The sequence below is a fragment of the Apus apus genome, chromosome 7 (assembly GCF_020740795.1).
Source record: "Apus apus isolate bApuApu2 chromosome 7, bApuApu2.pri.cur, whole genome shotgun sequence".
Taxonomy (NCBI): Eukaryota; Metazoa; Chordata; class Aves; order Apodiformes; family Apodidae; genus Apus; species Apus apus.
In genome coordinates, this window is record NC_067288.1 from 9,445,150 (window position 1) to 9,467,913 (window position 22,764).

The following is a 22,764-nucleotide window of genomic DNA, read 5'->3' on the forward strand; positions in this document are numbered from 1 at the left end:
TGGAATAAATTACTATTTTCATTTTTCATGAATTGAATTGAAAATCTATTTGATGACCAAATTAATTAGAATAGACCAAGAATCAAATTCTTCAGTGTTTTAAGAAATCTGTTGTAAAAGCTAAGGCTTCCCACTTTTACTCAGTCTAAAACAGATGAAAAAATATCAGTGACCCTGAAAAGATGCTCATAGTATCTATTTAATCAGATTTGTAAAATGTTCTTTTTCTGGTAATAAATAGGGAGATACACTCACATTGCATGTCTTTTAAAGAATTTCATACACATTGCAAGCCAAAAAATATTCATAGCCTTGCTCTGAGGCAGCTTGGTACAGTTTGCTCACTTTAAAAGTATTATTACAAATGTAAAAAAGAGGAAAAGAAGTCTGATTTCTGGAATTTTCAGTGCACAAATCTATATGATTTTACTTGCTACACGTATCATAGACCAAAAACGTATTTATGATTGTGACTTATTAATTAGGTGAACTATTGTCTGATTTATACGTTACAGCACGATAAGTAAAGCATATAAAATGCACATGCAGTTCTTTAACGAAAATCTGGAAAACCAGGCGTCGCCTCTATAGCCTATCATCCTTGCTCCAAGGGCTCTGCAGGGGGACAGAACTGGACTGAGCCAGTGACAATTCAGGGTTCCTGGCTGTAAGGCTCAATCACTGCACAGTTTGCCACATCAACCCCATTTTCAGACCTGCTCACTAGCTCTCGTCATGACTGGGAGAAGCCTGAAAAGCAGTTCAGTTTGAGCATGAACTAAACTGTCTGCCACTTTATCATCAAAGTCTAACCATTGTGACAAAGTGTATTAAAAAGCATATGCTGCTTTACAGTCCTCTGCAAATTTAAAGAGAAAAAACTTCTGACTTCAAGAGGCTTCAGATCTAGCCCACAGTGGAATAAGTTCTCTATATTTTTCAAGAGACTTGAAATATCAAATATAATCTGATTATTGAGGCTCCAGTCTGATCTCCCAGAGTGTATGCAGACTTAATCTATTGGGCTACAGCTGCAAAGGCTGCTGGTGGCACTGCAGTGAGAGTAGAAGCTTCATTTACTGTGCTCAGGCTGCTGTAAATGCAGCACAGTGGCACCCAGGGAGCCAGCCACAGGAGATAACAGAACCTGACCCACCCATGGCTGAGCTGAAAAATCACCAGTTGCCAACACAGATGCCCACCTTTATAATAATTATTTTCAGCAAAACACTTCACAGCCATTTGACATGCTGTGAACAGGTATGGTATCTCGCAGCCTTAGAAGTGAGTGCAATACTGTCTGTGTGTCATAATCCTGGGATATCAATGTTTAACCATGCTGCAAAGCTCTCTCCTGAGAATGTAGCGTATGCATTCAACTAAACAGCTACAACCTGGAGCTGGTCTCCTGCCTGAGGACAGGGGCAACAGAATGGTTTTGTCTGACAAACCACCACCAGAGATTTGCTGATGCTGTTATTCAGAGTTTAGAATCCCAAGCACATTCAGAAGCCTGCTTTAAGGAGATAATGTTTGCTTGTTCTGCCATCCAAAGAGTATTTACAGAAGCTAAAAGAACCATGCTTGCTGTCCACTGTGCAAAGAGGTGATGACATCAACAAGACAGGTCACAAGTCTGAGTTTATAGTCATTACACTTACATTGGTATGGCTTTTCATCCACTCAGTATGATCTTATGACCCCACAACTTTACAACCTTCCACTCTCTGGGCTTCATAGCACCTCTCCACTCTAGGTTAATCATTTCTCTGCCATTATCTGCCAAGAGTTCTTATCTCTTCTGCTGTCACTTTATAACAGGGTCCTCTTATCAAGCTGTACAAAATCACGTGACAGTGCCAAACCTATCACAAGTTCCAATTCTTCTGATTAGAGACTATCATGAAATGGGATACATGGTTTACAGCAGGTCACTAATGCTGGAAAAAGTACAGAGTCCACTCAAAGACATGCTTGTTACTTTCTGAATTCTTGGATAATTTTTTGTTGTTGTTCATCACGCGAACTTTCACTGAAGGTTATTATCGCCTGGGTCTCAAGGCCAGAAAAGTTTACAGGCTGCACCTCTTCTGTACTCAATGCTGTACACCTTGCACCCCAGGGAACTGTATATATACACCTAATAATGTCTTCTGGTTCCCACACAGCCATCATACAGGAATCTATAAAACATGGACTTACATCAGTTGGTAAGTAACAGTTTTCTAACTGATTAGAAGACTATGCAGAAATATAGTAGACTTGTGGCTGCCCAAACTGAAAATATTACAACAAAACTGATTAATTTGCACATGTATTTAGGTGAAAAAGTACTTTACAATACAACATAAAAATGTAAGAAAATAACTGATGATTCAGTGAATAACACTTCTCTGCAAAGATTATGTAATTATCAAATATATAATTAGATAATTAGTGGTATTTTTATCTATTACAATTGCTAATAACTGTGAAATTGTGTGTGTCTGCATGTATAAACATTTGCAAATATTAGATTGAAATTGCTTCTGGCCTGGCTATCCTTGTTGAAGAAAACCTGAATGTTTTCAGGTCCGAATGTTTTCAGGTCTTTTCTGTAACACATGTGTCAAATGCAGATTATTTTTTTATAGCTAAAAATGCAGCTATATCATCAATCAGTGGGGTGGGCTGGATAACGAAAGTCAATTAAACTTCAGTACAGCAAAGAAGTGAGCACTTTCAGTAGCACATGGAAACAGCATCAGCTCCCAGCAGGCGCAGGTTGCTCTGGCCTGCCGGTGCAAGGGGTGTTGCACAGCCAGCTGCCTCAGGTTGCCAGAGCTGTGGTGGCTGTGGCCAAGCCCCAGCTAATGCCTCTCCCCACAACCTCCCTGCCCTTCTCGCACTTCCTATCTCAGGTCGTCCTGCCTCTTACCAGATGCAGGGAGCAAGGTGCCTTTCCATTGACAGGGCCATAGCATCCCCCAGCCCATCAGCCTATGCCAGGGCCAAGCGTAGCTGGAGAAGGCTAGCTGAAGGAAACCTCTCATTCATGGAGCAGAAAGTTCCTCACAAGGCAGCCCAGCAGCACTGTGGGTTTCACAGCCCAGGGTTTTGCAAGGCTGTGCCTCATCACAGCAGTTTACAGCAAGGATGAAAGAAGGGAGCTCTGGCCCGCATGTGGGAACCAGGACTCACTCTCTTCCTCTTGCCCCCGAAGTGCGTCATCAGAAGGCAGGTGAGGGACTCACCCTGATGCTGGGTATGATATGGGCACCTCGCCATCAAGGGAGCCTCTGGGACCGTGGGTATGGAGGGCACAGAAACAGGTGCAGGAAATGGCCTCAAACATAGCTGAAACCTGATCTTGATCTCTTGGGTGGAACTGCTGCTTCTCCCAGGGAAGGAAAGAGTGCCCACAGGAAGGGCTACCACCTTCACCTGGCTCTTTCCCTGGCAGCTGGCCCCAGGGGCTCTCTTCTCACTCTCTTCACTTGCCCTACATGTCCCACACAAGAACTTTGCTCAATCCCAAAATAAGGTTTCCTGGCTGCAAACAGACAGCTGGAAGGGTAATGCCTGATAGATCACAGTACCAAGTCTGCCTTCTGCCTGGCTGTGCCTCGTGCCAGCATCACTCTGGGGTGGGGTCCTGATGCCTCTGCTCGAAGGGAGCCATATGGACTATCCAGCAGTGCAATCAGGATTTCCCATCCACAACAGCCAAAGGACACAGGGCTGTTGGACATGGGTAAGGGTAAGGCCATAACTGAGCAGGAGTGCTCAACCCAGCAAAGCCACAGAGAGATCAAAACAAGAGACCCTCTGGTGTTTCTCTGCGGGTGTGGGGTTCTCCTCCATAGAACTCTGCTCCCAGAAACACTTGAAAAAGGGCAACAAGTCCAGGCTCCCAGCTGAGCATCACTCTCTTGAGCCTTGCAGTGACTTCTGCTCTTTTTTGCTACGAGGGAGGGAAAAGTGCTGGAGGAGTCTCTGGTCCTCTGGCTTCACCATGGGATATTAAAATAATACATCTCATGTATCTGAAGAGTGGTCACTCAGATAGTGGGTCAAAGGATACAGCCCAAGGAGAAGGGAAAATAAGACATTCCCATATGTCTTATTTAGACCAACTATGTGCCATTTTCATTGCTTTCAAAAGACTGACAGGTCTGGGTTCCCTAAATCATGTGGATATGAGGAACAGGTTGAGGGGAAACATAAGTTAGCAGAAAGCTGTTGTTACCATACCTCCAACATGCACTCATACGTGTGTTGTATCATAGACATACCAGGACAGGCTCAGAAAGCATGACCCAAGAAAAGCAGGTCTAAATCCTGTGAAGGTCTCTGAAATCCTGTGTGGCCTGGGTCAGGAGGAGAATTCTACCCTTGCATGGCACTGCACTGTCAGAGCCAATGCTGGCATTCCTGAAAAGCAGATCTCACTCAGCATCATAAACTGATCACTGCATAACTGTAAGGGTTAAATGTGACCACCAGCACCCTGCAGGCCTCCACTTGGAGATGGGAGAACTAAGTAAGAAGGAGCTGGATTCTGTTCTTATTTGCTCTTGGAGAGTAATTCCTTGGCATAAAAAGCTGTCCTTCTATGGTATAAGTACAAGAACCAGCAGGGCCAAGGGCTCTTTAGACTAAATCCCATCCCTGGACTTTCACTTCTGTCCAGTCCTTTCCAGCACCTCCCATGTTTTTTTCCTCTCTAATGTTACAAAGAGCAGGTTGGCTCATTAGAGCAGCCCTGCCACGGCCACCGCACTCCCCCACCCCACCAGTCCATGACACAGCTGGAATTCACAAAATCTTAATAGTACATCCTATCTTCCAGATGAAGAATACCATATGGACTTAGGAAATTTTTTATGGAAGTGCCATGATTTTTTTCTTCTACCATATTCTGAGGCAATACAAAGCCACTTGACTAGTTTCATTTTTCCTCCGATCAGCCTCTTTTTTAGTGTCCTCAGGGACACTATGCAATTTTTATAAGCATTAGCTACAATAATTTAACAGAAATAACTGTTTTGTTAACTTAAAAAAAATGGTTATTTAAGAGGAAAAATAATCTACTTGTAGTTTCTTAGTGTTACATTTTTCAGCTTGTATAATACTGGCATCTTTTAATGTATGTCCTCAGGCAGTTTACAGTACTATAATCAGTGCTCTTGAGTTTGGCAATGTTCTTGTTGTTATTATTGTTGTTGTTGTTGTTGTTGTTGTTGTTATTATTATTATTATTATTATTATTATTATTATTATTATTATTATTATTATTATTATTATTATTATTATTATTTGGAATTTCATATAATCAACAAAGACAGCAAATATTACCTTTAAAAGTTTGGATTATGATTTTGGCCAGCCATGATGTGGGCAAGCTTCCACAGGAGTGAACTGTTGGGCTGTTTCATGTGCCATAGGTAATGTTTTTTATAAGTGAACTCTTGCTGTTATTCTTTACTTTTATCAGTTTTCTTCCCATTAATACTTTCCCTGTCACTATACGGCAACTGGGATATTTTAAAAAGAGGCAGTATTTACACTTCACCCAATTTTTCTAGTTAGTCTGATTTTAAAATCCAAAATACATGAGGCAAAGTAACAACGATGATGCCTGTGGTCTCCAGAGGGAAACCTCCAATGCTGATAAAATGCCTCCAGCCACTTGTCCGTGTGGGTAATTTAAAGGTCAGCTCTCAAAGTTGTCCTTATATAGGATGAAGGAATAATTATCTGCTGCAGGAGTTGTGTGTTTGGCTGCAGTGTGGGGAAAACTGCTACAACTTCTTCTCGTGTCAGATTACTCTTAACTTCTGGAGTTGATTCACATATTACACGAGTACATTATATATATATTACATAGGTATGCAACCTTATATATTAATACATATTAATACATTATTAAATAAAATAGACATGCATATATACACAAGCCTTATCAATATTTCTCAGTATGCCTAGTTCATCTTCTCATTATTTGTTTTATGATTCTATGTTTATGTGTGGAGAAATATTACATGAGATAGCTATATATATGTTTAAGCTTTCTTCATTATAAGAAGAAAAAAAAGAAAAAAGAAAATCAAACCAAAAAAACCCAAACACCCAGCTATTAAATTATTTTAAATAAAGTTTTCCAAGCTTCAAAACATAATTGTTGGGAGGGGAGGGCAAGCAGACCTAAAACATATTTTTATTTTTTTTCACCAACAGATCAAGGTCGGTTGCATCCGAAAAAAAAAAAAAAAAAAAAAAAAAAATCATTTTTAAGCCTGTCTGTGCAAGATAGAAATCAATTATCTCTGATGATACAGACAACAGCACTCAGCTTTGACAGGAGCCTTGCTTTACATACAAATATATTTGGAGATATAGATATAGATAGATAGATATAGATATATACAGACCAAGCTCTAGCTTTTATAACTAGAAGTTCCACACTCGGCTGCAAAAGGGCAGCACAGGAAGAAACAGAAGAGCCTCATCAGAAAAGTAAATAATTATCAGTGTTGGAAAGGGGTGGTGGGTTGGCAGCGGGTAAGTGAGTGAGGGCGCCGGGCCAGTCCGCGGCGTCCTTACGGCCTGGCCCCGCGGCGGTTCCCTCCCGCACAGCACCGCGGAGCACCGCGCCGGGCAGTGGCTCCGCTTCGGGCCAGGCGGGTGCGGAGCGGGGCCCCTGCTTTTGGATTCACCTCCTCGCCACCCGTTAGGAAAGGGGAGCCGCCACTCCCGCATCTGGCAGAAGCGCTCAGGGCAAGCACGTTTTCCCGTCGCCCCGTTAGCGGCAACAGGTCCAAACTGCGAGACTAAAATGCGTTTTCCCCAGGGAAGTAATGTAATTAATCGGGGGAAAAAAAAAAAAAAAAAAAAGTTCCTGCTTGCAAAAGTGCATCTTTAGGTGTCCTAGTGGATAGAGGCTGCCGCGTGGAAAAGGCTGCGATTCACTGCTGGTGATGCTATCGATCCAGGGAACCGCTCCCGCAAGCTCTCGGCAGGGCTCGCCACCTCCCGGAGGGCGCTCGAGGGTGCCTCCGCTTCCGGCCCCCCGGACTCTCAGCTCTTCCACGCCTCCAGTTTGTTCAGCGAAGTCTCCTCCAGAAAACTGCCTTGCAACCAGGAATGCCTCCCCGTCTTGCCCGCACGCGTGCCGCCTCTCGGGCGGGCGGCCCGGCGGGAGGAAGCGCGGCCCCAGTCAGGGCGATGTGCGGGGGGCACCGCGGCGCCCCAAGCCGGGCGGCAGCAGCAGGACAGGGTGAAGTGTTACAACACCTCCCTGGTGACTCACTTAGCAATAAAAGAAAGGCAATCACAGCGATGCTTTACCACCCACTTGGCCCGGCTTACTCCTCGCTCCGGTGTCTCCCGCAGTTTGCATCACTCTGCTGCCAGGTGTTTATAAGGCGGCAGCGCATTCCAGAGTGCAGTGGTAAGCTTGGCCAGGCTCGAAAAACAGCGCCTCGGTCAATAACTGACTGTTTGGAAATGGTTCTTTAGTTCGGACGAGAGAGGATCGACATCTTCGTAAGGCAACAGTGAATGATTCGCAGCAGAGAAAACGGCAACAGTGTTTGGAAAGCGATCCTCTGTGCTGTGCGTTTTACTACAGAAAATATTTCAGCCTGAAGCACCCACTCTGATTCACTGTCGGTGGATTAAAAACAAACAAACAAACAAACAAACAAAACCAACCCATCAGAAAAAAAAAGTGTATTCTTGTGTCTGAGTTTTGGTTTTATTTTTCAGTTCTCTAGAGGGGACTGTTTACTCTATAAAGCCTGAGTACGAGGCACTAACAGCCTCCACTCAAATTAATCCCTAGGAATCAAAAACAGTATTCCCTCGGCAAAGTGATGAGAGGAGCTCGTTGGCTACGGAATTTGAAAGGTTTCGAGGTACTCTCCGCATCGTACTATAGTGGTCGTGTTTATGCTAAGGAGTGGAAGGAGGAAGAAATGAAATGAAAGGGAAAGGGGAGAGAAGGGAGAAGAGATATAAAAGAGAGAGAAAAGACAGGAAAGAGAGAAAGGAAGAGAGAAATAGACAAAGGAAGAGAGAAAGAGAGAAAGAGAGAGAGAGAGAGAGAAAGTGAGAAAGCGAGAAAGAAAGCGAGAGAAAGAGAAAGCAAGGAAAGAAAGAAAGAAAGAAAGAAAGAAAGAAAGAAAGAAAGAAAGAAAGAAAGAAAGAAAGAAAGAAAGAAAGAAAGAAAGAAAGAAAGAAAGAAAGAAAGAAAGAAAGAAAGAAAGAAAGAAAGAAAGAAAGAAAGAAAGAAAGAAAGAAAGAAAGAAAGAAAGAAAGAAAGAAAGAAAGAAAGAAAGAAAGAAAGAAGAGGGCGAGAGGGGGAGAGGAGAGGAGAGGAGAGGAGAGGAGAGGAGAGGAGAGGAGAGGAGAGGAGAGGAGAGGAGAGGAGAGGAGAGGAGAGGAGAGGAGAGGAGAGGAGAGGAGAGGAGAGGAGAGGAGAGGAGTGGAGAGGAGAGGAGAGGAGAGGAGAGGAGAGGAGAGAGGAAGAGAAGAGAAGAGAAGAGAAGAGAAGAGAAGAGAAGAGAAGAGAAGAGAAGAGAAGAGAAGAGAAGAGAAGAGAAGAGAAGAGAAGAGAAGAGAAGAGAAGAGAAGAGAAGAGAAGAGAAGAGAAGAGAAGAGAAGAGAAGAGAAGAGAAGAGAAGAGAAGAGAAGAGAAGAGAAGAGAAGAGAAGAGAAGAGAAGCCTGTATTTGATACACTTTTCCTGGTGTAAACAGTCTGTTAAAGTTGGGCGTGAGAGGCGTATGAGGTGAAGCAGCAAACTCGCGTTATAAACTTTTCCAGCTGCAGAGGGGCCCTGTGCCTTCCGCACTGCCACATGCTGCCTTTTCCGGGGCATTTCCCACAGCCGCGCTCGCCTGTACCCGGGGCCGCGTCTGGCTGTGCCCGGGGCTGTTTCGCTGCTCTCGCCCCGCGCCTGGCTGAAGCTGGTTTCAAGTGAGTGATTGCTCAGAGCATCTCTGGGTTGGCGGTGAACGGGAATGCTCAGCGGGAGCAGAAGGGAGGACAGGATGCGGATTCCTCTCCTTCTGAAATACTTCCCTCTATGAGTCTTTTTGATCAGCTTTGGATTTAGACTTCCCAGCAGAAAAGTTTCACTTGCTTCTTCGAAGTTTGTCTTGAACATTCCCCCTCCAGCCCCAAGCCTTCCCCCCCTCAAAAAAGGAAAAGTTCTCTTTCGCTAGAGTTTGCTTGCTAGGAAGATAAACCTTCTCCAGGACACTTTGTGACACAAAGCTAGAAGGGTGCGTGCTCTTTGCTGCTCATCAAGCAGACCCTCCAAGTTGGAAATGTTCCTGCTTAGGGACAAATTGAAATTTGCAGTTCTGTGGCCTCGCTGAAGCTGTAAGAAATTGGAGCTTGCCTTGAAACACCACCACACAGAACCCTCTACCTTGAAAACAAAGAGGTGGAAGAAGCTTCAGATTATTTACAGCTAGACTGTGTTTTTTAAATGTAAATATATATACATTTAAATAGGGAAGTATAAAATATTCCAGGTCTTGCTCCTCGTACTAATCAAGGCTGCTGAAGGCTCCCCGAGCCATCATCTTTTATAATTATAATTACACGCGTCAATCAAGACCTTCAGGCAAAGTCAGAAGAAGGCAGGCAAACTCAGGAGAGAAATCATATTTTTAAAAAAGTTTGGATAACTTTGTAAGGAATGGAGAAGAGATTAGAAGAAAGGGTAATTAAGGTTGCTCAAGGCAATCGTGCGAGCTAGAACTCCATGTTAAATTAAATGGAGCCACAAGGGACCAGGTATCATTTATAACATGTACTGCCCTAAACTGTTACTTCGGAGAAATGTGGATGTGTAATAACCACTCCAAAGTATTTTCATCCACAGCCATAGCTCATGGAGTGGCTATGTGATGTACAGTTTGAACTCGCTCCAAACCCTTCCCCGGTAGAATGACATTAAGCCCATAAGTGGGAGCGAGGAGTCCGGGGACTAGTGTTAGAGCCGTGCTGAGGGCGAGTGCTGGCGGGGGGGAGCCGGCCCGGCCAGGCTGCCCGTGGTGGCCGCAGCTCCCCTGGCCCCGGCTGCTCGGGCTGGTTTCGCCTTCCCTGTCCGGTCGCGGGGTTTCCTTCCCTGGCTTTCCCCTAAAACGCGTGTGCCTTTCCCGTATCAGCTATAACGGGAGTGGCGGCACGGAGCGCCCCGGCGGAGCGTCGCCAAGCGACGTGACCCACCCTGCGGCCAACGGCCGGGAAAGGGACCGGCTCTTTCCCCGACGGAGCCCAGCGGGCTGCAGGAGCCAGGTCCGGCGGTGTCCTGCGAATATCCATTAAACTTCCCACGGTCTGCTATAAATGCAGCCGGAGCCGTGCTCTGACAACGTTTCTCCTGCTGGGAAGGGCTGCGAGGAGTCCAAACTCCTCTGCGAGCCGCCCCCGGGGTCCTTTGGACACCCGTCGGGACAGCAGCAGGCTGGAGGCCCAGCTGCAGGCTTTGCAAGGCCAGAGGGCCGCGGCTGCGCCGCGCCGTAAAGACCCCCGGCCCGCAACCCCGACCCCCTTCCCGGCGGGAGCACGGGGGAGCGGAGCCGCCTGCGCTGAGCGGGCCCGGGCTCCGCGCAGAGCAATGCTGCACGACGACCCTTGTGAGAGGGGTTATTTGTAATTAATGTGTCTGGGAACGACTTCCTAACGGCCGAGACGTGGTCTCAGCCCGAGCTACTTCTGCCTGTAAGGTTTGGGATGGTTTTCAGCTACCCCGCCTTAGCCACCGAGCTGGCCGCTCCAGCAGCTCTCCATCCTGCTGTGCTAAAACTTAGCCGCAGGCGAACTGTTGAACTGCGACAACTTAAGAAATAATGTGTTGATATAGATCAAGAGCTCGCCTACTTGGCCTCCCGCCCGAAGTGGAGTGGGCAAAAGGTGAGAATGGAAGGAGCCCGAGAAGTCCGAGCCTCTGCGCGTTGGGTCCATCCCAATATATCAATCCCTGCACAGAGTAGGAAAGAAGGGGACATTTTTGCTCCAGTAGTGCTGGTGTTGGGTTGGCTCGGGATCTGCACTGAGTTAAGCAAAAGTCTCTTTTTCCAGTTACTGGACGGGAAAAGTGTAAACTGTCTAGGAAACTAAACAACTTGAGTACGCTCTCTGTACGTGGGGGCTTGTCCCACCGCTGTCCACACTGCCATCATCACAAGTATTTCATACGTTACAACAAAGGTCAATCTTCACGAACTCGCCCCCAACCCATGGGAAATGCTATACTCTGCGCTGGAGACAGGTCTGCGCCTCACTTTCGATCGGAAGCAATTTTCACTGCCACACATTTTCAGCTCTTAATATACACAACGGAGATAATTACAGTGTCAGAGGACTACGGGCAGCCGAGCGCTCGGGCGGGGGTCTCGGTTGCTTTCAGAGGTGCAAATACCGCTCATCCCACACCGCCAAACCTACGCGCAGCAGCGGGAGCGGCGCGGAGCCTCCCTGGGCGCTCTCGGCGTGGAAGGGGCGCGGAGGACAGCGGGGACGGTTCCCCGGCCAGCTTGGCACCCCATCGCCCCCGGACCCCCGCCACGCCGCGGGGCACCCGCTTGCGAGAAACAAGTTCTTTGGAACGACTTGGAAGTGTGCCGTTCGCTGCTCTGTGAGCCGGGGAAGGGAGGTTCTTGCTTAAGTAATGGCTGTGCCAGGGTTTTGGCTTTTGTGAAAACGATGTCACTGGCACCGACAAATTTCGCAAGAAGTTTAGGGGAGGGAGACGCAAAAAGCCTGAATAGGTACAGCGAGCTCCACCACGGCTCCCACCCACTTTTCTCAGTCTTCAGGTCTGCGTGGCGGCAGCGTGGCCGCAAGAGCTGGGGGTCTTCTAGAGCAGGGGTTTCCACCGCTTATCCCCGCCCGCCCGGGGTTCCCGCAGCCGCCGCTGGCCAGGCAGGGGTATTGCCCCGTCGGCCCCAAGGGAGCTGGAGCGGGGCTGCCCGCCGGACACCCCGCGGGAGGGAGAGCAGGCACAGCCGGACTCGGCGTGGTTGGTGACCCGTCGGGCTCCGCTAGGGCTGGCAGGGGCGGCTGCAGCCCTGACCCCGACTTCACAGCCCCGTTGAACAACCGGACAGGGGAAGCGCTGGGGAAGTGTGTGTGCTCCTGTGCGTGTGTGCGCGGTGTCTGTGTGCGCGCGGGGGGTGTTGCTCATCCGCTTCTGCCTTATTGGCTGCAAGGGCGCTGTTGGGGCCCCCCTTCGCAGGAGCCCCCCAGGCCCTGCAGCCCCCGGGCTCCGGGAGCGCCTCCCCGCGGGTCCGGGGCTAGAGGTCCCGACTCGGCACCTCCGCATTTGTGGTGGGGGAAGAAGGGGAGGAGGAGGAGGAGGGAGGAAGGGAGGAGGGGGACAGGGGTGGGAACCCTGTCCAGCAGCACCAGCAGCGGCAGAGTGCTCCTGTGCACTGTGCCGCTCCGCATGGATCGGGGTGCCGGGCTGCCGCCGCGCTGAGCCCCGGGTGGAGCTGCTGCGGGCTCCCGGGGTTCCTCCTTCTTCCCCGGCACCCCCCGGTCTTCCTCCTCCTCCTCTCCTCTCCGGCCACGCCGCCTGCAGCCCAACTACCGCTCCGCGGCTTCTCCAGCCGCGGGCACCCGGCAGCGCTTCCCGGCGGCCGGGGCCGCTCGGTGCTCCCGCCGCAGGAGAGCAAGGACTGGCGTGGAGTGGAGGGAGGGAAGAGGAGGAGGAGGGAAAGGCAGCAGCCGCCGAACGCCCCTTGCTTCAGCTAAATCTGTGCTGCCGTGTCCAGGTGCTGGTATCGCGGACGGACACGGAGCCCCCATCCCGGCCCGCAGCCGCCTTGTCATGCTGCCCAAAGTGGAGACGGAGACTCTGGGACTCGCCCGGTCGAATGGAGAACAGGGGCAGATGCCGGAAAACATGCAAGGTAAGGGGGGAAAAGCACGGCGCTCCCCGACCGCGCACGCTCGAGCCCACTCTCGGAAAACCGCCCCTTCGTCCTGCCAAAAAAGTTTACGGCTGCTGCCTGGGAGCTTCCCCACTGCCGTCTGCTCCGAGCCCCTGCCTTCACGGGCCAAATTCCATCGTGGCTGGGGTGGGCACCTTGCAATAGCAAGATCCCGACCAGGAGGTGTAGCCGCGGCCGGGGAACTGTCAAGCAGCTGGCCGGCGGGAGCCTTCCCCTGGGTGTAGACGCCCCTCTGGTCACTGCCTGGGGATACCGGCCCCGCTGTTGATTCAGAAGGACTCGGGCTCGTTCCCGGGCCGCGCAAAACAGACTTGAAGTTTATAGCAGGGATAGTTACGCGGGGAAGTCTTGTCGAGCACCACCGTGTGCCATACACAGTCCCCAGACCAGGGCCCGAGGCGACGGCGGTGGGCTCGCCTGCTGCCGGTGTCCCTGGGGCTCGGCCGCGGCTCTGTCCCGCGGGTGCGGCGCCCGCAGGCACAGCGCAGGTGGGACGGCCGCGGCGGAGCGAAACTTCGCAGTAGGGAGCCCCGACGCCACGGCGGATTTGCGCCTTTGCGGGGTACCCGGGAAGACAGCGGAATGCCCGAGCTAGGATGGCGCTGGAAGCGCCTCTTTGGAGCGGGACGAGACCGTTCCCGGTGCCGGCTGCGGACCGGAGCGCTGCCCAGAGGGAGACAGCGGAGACCCCCGTCCGAGGGCCGCCGCGGCGGGGTCGGCTCACTGCCGCGGAACTAGCAGCTCGGTTCGCGGACACTGTCCGCCCCGCCCTGCTCGCCTCTCCCGGGGCAGAAACTCCCGTCCGGGCTGCCCTTTGGAAATTACCCTCTCTCCCGCCGGGAGCCTGCTGCAAAGCAGAGGCGGAGTGGGCCGGGGGCCTCGGAGATGCTGGGGGTGGCTCGCCCACCCCTTTACTCGCCCGCAGAGGAGGAACCATGCCAGGGCACGGCGCTCGGAAACCCCCTGCTTTCCCACTTGGATTTTCCTACGAGAGGGAACTTCGACCCCGCGCCGAACCCTGAATCCGCGGGAGCAGAGGGGAGTGCCGGGCCCTCCTCCTCCGCCGGCGGCCACCCCCTGTGCGCCCCACGCCACTGGCAGGCGGCGATCCCACTCCGTGCCGAGGTCGCTCTGGAAACGTTTTCCCGGCTGTGTGCTGGCGGGTTAGCGCTCCCCGGGCTTACCAGCAACTCTCCCGAGCGCCGGGGCGCAGCCCCCGTGCCGTGGCGGAGGGGCGCAGAGCTCCCGCGCCCCCAGCAGGGCGCCCCGCCCGGGGGCTTGGGGTGAACTCTGCCCGCCGTAGTGCCCCCGAACCGGGGCAGCCGAGGGGTTACCGGCAAAGAAGTGACATCCTCAGCGGTGCCGCTGCGATGCCCGGCGCCTCCAGCCTCTCTCTCCGCTGCCGCTGCGCTTGCCGAGCAGATCGGAGGTTTAGCAGTAGGGAAGGGGAAGGAACCCTGCCCCGCGGTGAGCGTCGGCGTTTCTTTTTGGAAATAACCGAAGCGGCTGACTGGGCTCTTTGTGTGGGGAACCCGGCTCGACTAACCGCGCTGTGTGCATTCATTCAGCTTGTTTTACCCCCCCCGCTCCCGTCCCCTCCTGGCGGCCGGCTCCTCCCCGTCGTTTCCCCGAGCGGCACAAACTTCAGGCGGCCCCGGCGTGCAGGTTTCCCGCTCGTCCCCGGTACCGGCAGACGTGGGCTGGGCAGGCCCCGACCTTCCCCCGAGGTCAGCGGTCCCGGCCCGTGAACCCTCTGCCCACCCGCGGAGAGCCGCCGACCAGGGCTGAAAGCGGCTCCGCCGTCGCCGCGGGGCCGCGGCTGCGAAGCCCGGGGGGCTCCGTGCACGCACGCAGCGCAGCCCGTCGGCCGGGGCAGGGCGGGAGGGGAGCAGACACCCCGAGACAACGAGTTTGGGGCGCGCGGAGATAGTTGGTTTGAGTTGGTTTTGCAAGTAACTAACTTGCATTTACTGCGGCGCAAAAGTGCTGGGTCTGTAAGATACAAGTTTAGGCTAAGTAAATATTTGCAAGCTGATGTTGAAAGAAAACTTAAAAGGAAACTAACTGAGTTACTTTAAACACGCAAGTGACAATCTTTTCATTCTGCTTTTTACAAAGCTTGCCCATGAGCATTTGCGGATTTAAATAGATTCATTTAGTTTGTGATTCCTTATACTAAGGACATAAGTAAGGTTAAGGACACTGTAAATATAAATATTTAGAACACAAAACGGAGAGTCTGATGGGTTTTGTCCCGCTTGCTAAGTATCCTACACGTTTGCTGTTGATGAAAAGTTGCATGTCTCTATGCAAGCTGTATTTTTTTAAAAAGAAAACTTCCCCCTGCCCCTCAGTTTGCAGTGATGTGTTTGAGCCTTCTCTCTAGATGAGAACAGTTACAAAAAAAGCGAGTTATTAATGTAAATTCTAATTGAATGTGCTGTTTCTCCTTTCCCTAGTGTCTCAGTTTAAAATGGTGAATTACTCTTATGATGAAGACCTTGAGGAACTGTGTCCAGTCTGTGGAGATAAAGTGTCTGGGTACCATTATGGACTTCTCACCTGTGAAAGCTGCAAGGTTCTGTACTAATTGCTTCACACAAACACAGACAGCAAAAAAAAAAAAAAGTTTCAAATATAAGCAGAAAAAAATAATTAAAGAAAACACGTGTAATAACTTGTCTTATTTCTGAAACATTTCTGTTACCTTCAGGTAAAAAAATAACCACCAAAAAGCTTTAGGATTTAGAAGTCTCTTTGTGAGATCTCATCTGCACAAATGGAAACAACTTGGACTGTTTTGCATTGTACATTTATCCTTGCTTTTAAGTATGTTGCTGCTGCAAAGTATTACAGTTCTAGAATAACTTTCATTCCTACCTCTCCTAAATATTGATTTTAGTTGATTTATATACATTCAGAGTATTTCTGTTCCTGGATGGTAAAGTAGGAAAAGTATCCTCAATACAGATCAGCTTTGCAAAATCTAATGCAGCTTTCATAAGATCTTTTCATCTTTCAATATTACAATGTGTCTGTGGCTGCAATGACCATGCACTTTTTTCATACAAACTATAACTGTCAGAGCTCACTTGACACACAAAGTCAAGTAACTATTGCATCATTTATTTTAGATAATTAATTTTGAGAATAAAATATTTATAAATGTAACTTGCTGGAAGATAAGTGTATCTGCACAATTCTATTATACTGAAGGGTTTAAATACATAGGAATTTATTACATGTCAAATTTTTCCTGTAATTTTTTAAAAAAGTTTTTACACCTACGTAATGGACTGTAATTGAAGCTCCTTTGTCAGAACAATGCAATTTAGAATATTTAGTTGCATTGAAAAATTAACTTGGCACATTATATTTTCATTTAAAAATAATAAATGAGAAATGAATAATAAGCACTTCTTGTGCCTCTAGCATGTAGCACTGGGATGTACAGTAGCCAGAGATACTTTGCCTTTATCTTTGCAACAGTGTTCTAACTTATTTAATGTAAAACTATTGTAGAAGGAAGGCTTGATTAAATAACTAAAGAACACAGAAGGAACTGTTTGACATCACTATTTCTGCTACTACTATTTGGTGCACAGGAGACTATAGCCAGTCATATCAAGCTTTGACATCAATCTGTACAACATAGCACTAACGCAAGGAAACTCTGCCGGAGTCTGGTGGTTTTCTCCTGAGTACATCTCACTGTAATTTAAAACAAATTATATAACTTCTAAGTGCTTGAGTGGTGTCTGAAAAATGTTAAAATTATTTCCATAAAATAAAATGCTGAAACATGCTCTTCAAGCAAAACAGGCTAACTTTTCTATCTATCACACAGGGATTCTTTAAGCGAACAGTCCAGAATAACAAAAGGTACACATGTATAGAAAATCAGAATTGCCAGATTGACAAAACACAGAGAAAACGGTGCCCTTACTGTCGATTTCAAAAATGTCTAAGTGTTGGAATGAAATTGGAAGGTAAGAGATATAGTCTTGCTGGTATTGTCAACTATACTATAGATTAATTTTGAAAATGATAGCATCACACGGTATTATGTGCTATTTTTTTTTTTAATGCTACATATTTATAATGTTCTTGAAATGAGGCAACTTTGTATGATCAATGAAATTGTGGATTAAAAAAAAATATCTAATGACTAAACGGTAACTCACTAGCAACTAGTCAAAACCATAATCAATTTTTCCATTTATGTACATGATTTGTTATGTCAAAATTTTGGAGTTTGTGAATTAATGGATGTAGATATAATAGTTTTGCAGCCTTTTAAAAGGACTTACTTTAGATTGAACATGAAATCTGTAAGAAGTCTCCAGATTAAAAAAAAAAAATTTACTCATTGTTATGGAGAGTGATCTGATTTTACTTATATTTTATCTAGGGTTGTTTTAATATATTCTTTCAAGTAAAAGGCAGAAAACAGAGAAACAGATAAAGTAACAGGGTTTTCTCATGTCAGCTTCCCTTTGCAATTAAGGAACCAAATCGCCTCTAAAGTTGTGTCCTACATTTTTGTTATGCCACACCTGAGATGCTATTAGAAATGAAAGAGAATAAGGCATCTTTTTTACTTCATTTCACTCTCTAATGTACAGTGAACAATGAGGAGTGTACAATACCCTTTGAAATAACTGGATCCAAAATTATTAACTTGAATTTGAGAATCTCACACAGTTCATTCTAACTCTGATATATAAAATATTAAAATTCAGATTTCACAGCAAATTACATATCTGCTTGACCAAGGACAAACTCCTAAATATCTTATTCTTACAAATGCATTGAAGTAGTATTTGCCCTAGATGCTTAACCAGGAAAAAATCAGTCCAAGGGGGGAAGCCATAAACCATGAAGGGAACCACAAAGGATAAGGCCAAATCACCTGAGTCTGGCAAAGGAAAGCTGTTGATATAACTGAAGATAAACAGAAAAAACAGCACCCTGCAGTATGATGGTTTCAATACTATTCTATTTGCCCACAAGACTGAACACACTGCACCGAACATCCTGACTCAGTGCACGTTCTTCCAAATTCAAATAGTGTAACAGGACATTTGGAATCCTTTTCTCATTGTTGATGTTAAGAACACGGATCAAATACATTTATCTACTCCTACTTTTATCTCCTCTCAGTTGCTGACAATGATACAGGTCCAAATTTTGTCTTCTGTGATTACATGCAGGTCACCTTAATTTCTATAGGAAATGATAAACAATTTGTCCCACTGGTTTTAATTGTAGAATACCTAGAAGGATATTATGTATGGAGAGGTAGTGAAATTTCCCAGCAAGGTGATTTAATTATTTTAATTATTAGTGTTCTGTATTTTGCTCAAAATCAACATTCAACATCAATATTAGCAGCAGCATTTTACTAGAAATTTAAGCAGTAACTGTAGTTTTAAAGATACTCTAAAAAAGGCACTGTAGCTTCCTTATCCACACATCCATACAACTTCTTTTGCTTTGTTTAGAAAATTGGAAGAACATGTGCTTCCATAATTGTAAATACTTCTGACATTTATATGTGTGTTTCCCTGATAGTGATATATATATAGCCTTAAAGTCTAGTTCATAAATTACCAGGGACCAAAAAAAAAAAACAAACATTAAACGTTAAAGTCCTTATGATAATGTATGGTATTATGCATTTCTAGCACTCATAATAAATTTTTAATGTTCTACTAATCCCTAAGATAAAAAGCTCACAAACTTAACCTCCAGCAGTCTTAACATATCAGTAGGCTGTCAAAGGTTCCTCTTTCAATCTAATTGCCTTTGGGCAAGGTGGGCTTGGTGAGAGCTACTCAGTCGTCCATTACATATATACCATGGTGACAGACACTGCTGTGACAGAGACCACCAGTATGACTCCCCAGGCAGCTGTTGAGGTAGATTTGTTGTAATTATTTCTAATTCCAGAGATACTACAAGCCAGAACAGTGTCAATAGTTTCTGTTTCACTTCTACCTTCTGCATGGAAGGCAGCAAGCTGACAGCTTTCGCTCTGCAAATTCCAACTGCAGCTAAACATTTCTGTAGAGCTGTTCAGGTAACTAGAAATCTCTTAAAGTTCTACACCAACCTGAACAGAATAGTTGAAAGGAAATATTTCCCTTTTGCCAAGAAAAAACGTATTTCCCTTTGTGATTACTGAACATTTCACAATTTACATTTCAGATGTTTTGCTGTAGTGGAATGCAGTAAAGGAATGATCAGAATGAGACAGTGTGGTCTGCTGGATACGTCTCAGACAAATTCTGAACATCAGCCCTTGTTTCTTAGCGACACAGTAGCTTGACATAAAATCAAATATACACTGAGATCTCCACATGATCCCATAGCAGGTGTGAAATTTTTGTAGCCAGCCATTGTGTTTGTCCCTGTGATCCAATCAATGTAAAGAGAAGTCTTTCTGTGTTAGTAATATATGCATGTGATATTTAAATTACCAGAAAAAAGTGACATTTTTTCAAGTAAAAATAAATTTTTCTTCAAGAATAAAAGTGCTGCCTTGTAGGGAAAAAACAACAACAACAAACTTGTCACATTTTTACATTTCTGCTCTGTCATAATGTTTGTTTCATTAAAGAATATGGATTCCAAATTTTAAGTAATTAACTTCCTCCTCTCCCCTGACAGCTGTGCGAGCTGACCGAATGCGTGGCGGTCGAAACAAGTTTGGACCAATGTACAAGAGAGACAGGGCACTGAAGCAGCAGAAGAAAGCGCTTATCCGAGCAAATGGACTGAAACTGGAAGCCATGACTCAGGTGATTCAGGCAATGCCGACTGACCTGACAATATCCTCTGCAATCCAGAACATCCATTCTGCCTCCAAAGGCCTACCTCTGAACCATACTGCCTTGCCTCCTGCAGACTACGACAGAAGTCCCTTTGTAACCTCTCCAATTAGTATGACAATGCCACCCCATGGCAGCTTACAAGGTTACCAAACCTATGGCCATTTTCCAAGCCGAGCTATCAAGTCTGAGTACCCTGACCCTTACACTAGTTCACCAGAGTCAATAATGGGCTACTCATATATGGATAGTTACCAGACAAGCTCACCAGCAAGTATTCCACATCTGATATTGGAACTCTTGAAATGTGAGCCAGATGAGCCTCAAGTCCAAGCTAAGATCATGGCATATCTGCAGCAAGAGCAAGCCAACAGAAGCAAACACGAGAAGCTCAACACATTTGGGCTTATGTGTAAAATGGCTGACCAAACCCTCTTCTCCATTGTTGAGTGGGCTAGAAGTAGCATCTTTTTTAGAGAACTTAAGGTAGGTAATAATCTTACATTATTCTATTGTTCAGTCAAGAAAAATGCACCATTTGTTACAATGTTGTAGTCAAGCAAAAAACTACAGGGTTTTTGTTTTGTTGTGGGTTTTTTCTTCCAAGCATCTCATTCATAATTTTTTTGGCTTCAAGTAGGCAGACAATTATGAGGAGAAACTTGTAGTCATCTTCTACCTGAATCTCTAATTAGCTGTAGCAAAGACACTCAAGTTTCAGTTCAGCTCTTCTGTACTTAACCATTCATCACAAGTGTTATTAACCTCCATAGGACCTCACATAATTTTTACTCTTTCCCTGTCAGTTTTGCTCACTGTCTGGCTTGTATTCAGAGTTTTAAGCATGCCTGTTACACCATTCTACATTCATTTATGTAATTATTTTATTACCTCACTTAACAGACAAGGGAATGCCATTCTTTTTCTGTACACTCCTCATATAAAGTCCACATTTGGAATATTGACTTTCTCAATGGGATATTATTTTATGCATTCTTATGTGTGTAGTTAACCAGGAGGGCTGAATCCTAAGCAGAGTATACAAAGAATAGAAAGCAAGGAGGCAGAAGATACCTTTAGTACTCCTTTTGGTTCTCATTACCACTGATATACGAGGGATTCCTTTAATCTGTACTAGCTAAGATGACCTTTAGGTGCTTAATTTTCTTGGAGTACTCATGTAAGTTCTCATGCACAGCTCCCTGATGGCCAGGAATCCCCCCCTTTACATTTCTTGGACTTTTTAAGGCAAGTTTGTGGTCTGTTGTGGCCAGGTCTGAACTTTAAGCCAGAAATTTGGGATCAGACAGCAGAAACTGCAGTTTATAACCACTCTCTTGATACAGAAGTTAGTTCTGGAATGAATGAAAGATTATTTTTTTAATCTCAATAAAACCTCAAGATGATGAACTCAAATCACCTCTTAATTCCTCTATTATATTGCTTGTTACTGAACCTCTGTCTACTGCACAGTGAAGCTTTTGCTGCAATGATTCGCTGCCAAAATCTGTGAAGTTTTGTGACCACCCATAATTTCTTGCTGACTACTGTCAAGCTAAGGGAAAACAATACAATATCCAAATACAACAATTACTGTAGACATTCCCTGAGAATTGAATCTACATTAATCAAGAGCACAGAAGGGAGATCCCATCAAAAAGCCACAGTCAGGATGCTTGTCATGATAGTATTTGTGTTGTAACCACCATAGAATTGTAGAATATTTTTCTTGGAAAACACCTTTAAGATCATCAAATCCAGCTGTTAACCTAGCTCTGCTAAGTCCACCACTAAACCATACACCTAAGCACTACATCTACATGTGGGTTTTTTATTATCTCCAGGGATGGTGACTCAGTCACTTCCTGGGCAGCCAATTTGAGTATCTGACAACCATTTTGGTGAAGAAATTTTTTCTAATATCCAAACTAAACCTCCCCTGCTGCAACTTCAGGCCATTTCCTCTTGTTCTGTTCCTTGTTACTTGGGAAAAGAGACCCATATCCACCCTCATTTCAGATAGTTGTAGAGGGTGATCAGGTCTCCCCTCAGTCACCTTTTCTGCAGGCTAAACATTCCCAGTTCCCTGAGCCACTCCTCACAGGACTTGTTCTCTAGACCCTACACCAGCTTCACTGCCTTTCTCTGGACCAGCACCTTTCTCTGCTCTAGCACATCAACGTCCTTTTTGTAGTGAGCAGCCTAAACCTGAACACAGGATTCAAGATGTGGCCTTACCAGTTCCAAGAATGGGGCACAATTACTTCCCTGCTCCTTTTGGCCATGCTATTCCTGATACAGGCCAGGAAGCCATTGGCCACCTGGGCACACTGCTGGCTCATGTTCAGCCAGCTGCTGACCAACACTCCCAGGTCCTTCCCCTCTGGACAGCTTTCCAGCCACTCACCCATCGTGGTGCACTGGGGTTGTTGTGACACAAGTGCAGTACCCAACACTGAGCCTAGTTGAACCTCATACAGTTGTCCTCAGCCTATTGATCCAGCCTGTCCAGATCCTTCCTACCCTCAAGCAGATCAACACTCCCACTCAACCAGCACCTCACTGAGGGTGCACTCAATCACCACATGATGCAGACACACAAAATAAAGCCTGATTATGAGAAAAGCAAGCTGTATATGTTGCACACGCAACTCCAGCTTCTCTTCAGTTTTTCAAGACAATGGTTGCAGGAACCATTAAATCTCAGTCTATATAAAGAGAAAGAATGGAGGAAGTTTACTTAGAGGGGGAAGAGAAAATGGATTCAAGGGAGAAAAAGACTGTCACATCTTCATTGTAAGTTATTTACAATTTTATAGTAAGCTATATGCCATGCTACCCATTTTAAATAATTTAAAAATTAAAATTGCAAACATCTTACATTTCCAGTAGGCTGTGCCCTAAATATCAGGGACAGGATCTTTCTACCCATACACTGGGGAATGCTTTAGTCTGGAGTAACCATGTTAAAAATCACTA

General features: G+C 46.3%; 2 protein-coding genes across 7 annotated transcripts in view; both read left to right on the forward strand.

Annotated features, from left to right (window-relative positions):
* The first annotated feature begins 1,955 nt into the window (after positions 1-1,955).
* NR5A2 (nuclear receptor subfamily 5 group A member 2) overlaps positions 1,956-22,764 on the forward strand; it is a 91,306-nt gene continuing 70,497 nt past the window's right edge. Inside the window, exons 1-6 of one of the 6 annotated variants that reach the window (XM_051624562.1) lie at positions 2,022-2,038; positions 2,169-2,210; positions 12,773-12,910; positions 15,412-15,530; positions 16,800-16,941; positions 19,625-20,271. In XM_051624562.1, the coding sequence (XP_051480522.1) occupies positions 12,829-12,910; positions 15,412-15,530; positions 16,800-16,941; positions 19,625-20,271 (990 nt within the window). In that variant the 5' untranslated portion in view covers positions 2,022-2,038; positions 2,169-2,210; positions 12,773-12,828. Of the gene's footprint in view, positions 2,211-11,785; positions 12,137-12,171; positions 12,327-12,772; positions 12,911-15,411; positions 15,531-16,799; positions 16,942-19,624; positions 20,272-22,764 lie in introns of those variants that run through there. The other 5 variants (XM_051624557.1, XM_051624560.1, XM_051624558.1 and 2 more) reach the window with 5 other exon arrangements.
* LOC127386886 (translation initiation factor IF-2-like) lies at positions 14,323-14,882 on the forward strand. The gene is made up of 2 exons (XM_051624563.1): positions 14,323-14,419; positions 14,521-14,882. Exons 1-2 carry the CDS (start codon positions 14,323-14,325, stop codon positions 14,880-14,882), a joined length of 459 nt encoding a protein of 152 aa, XP_051480523.1.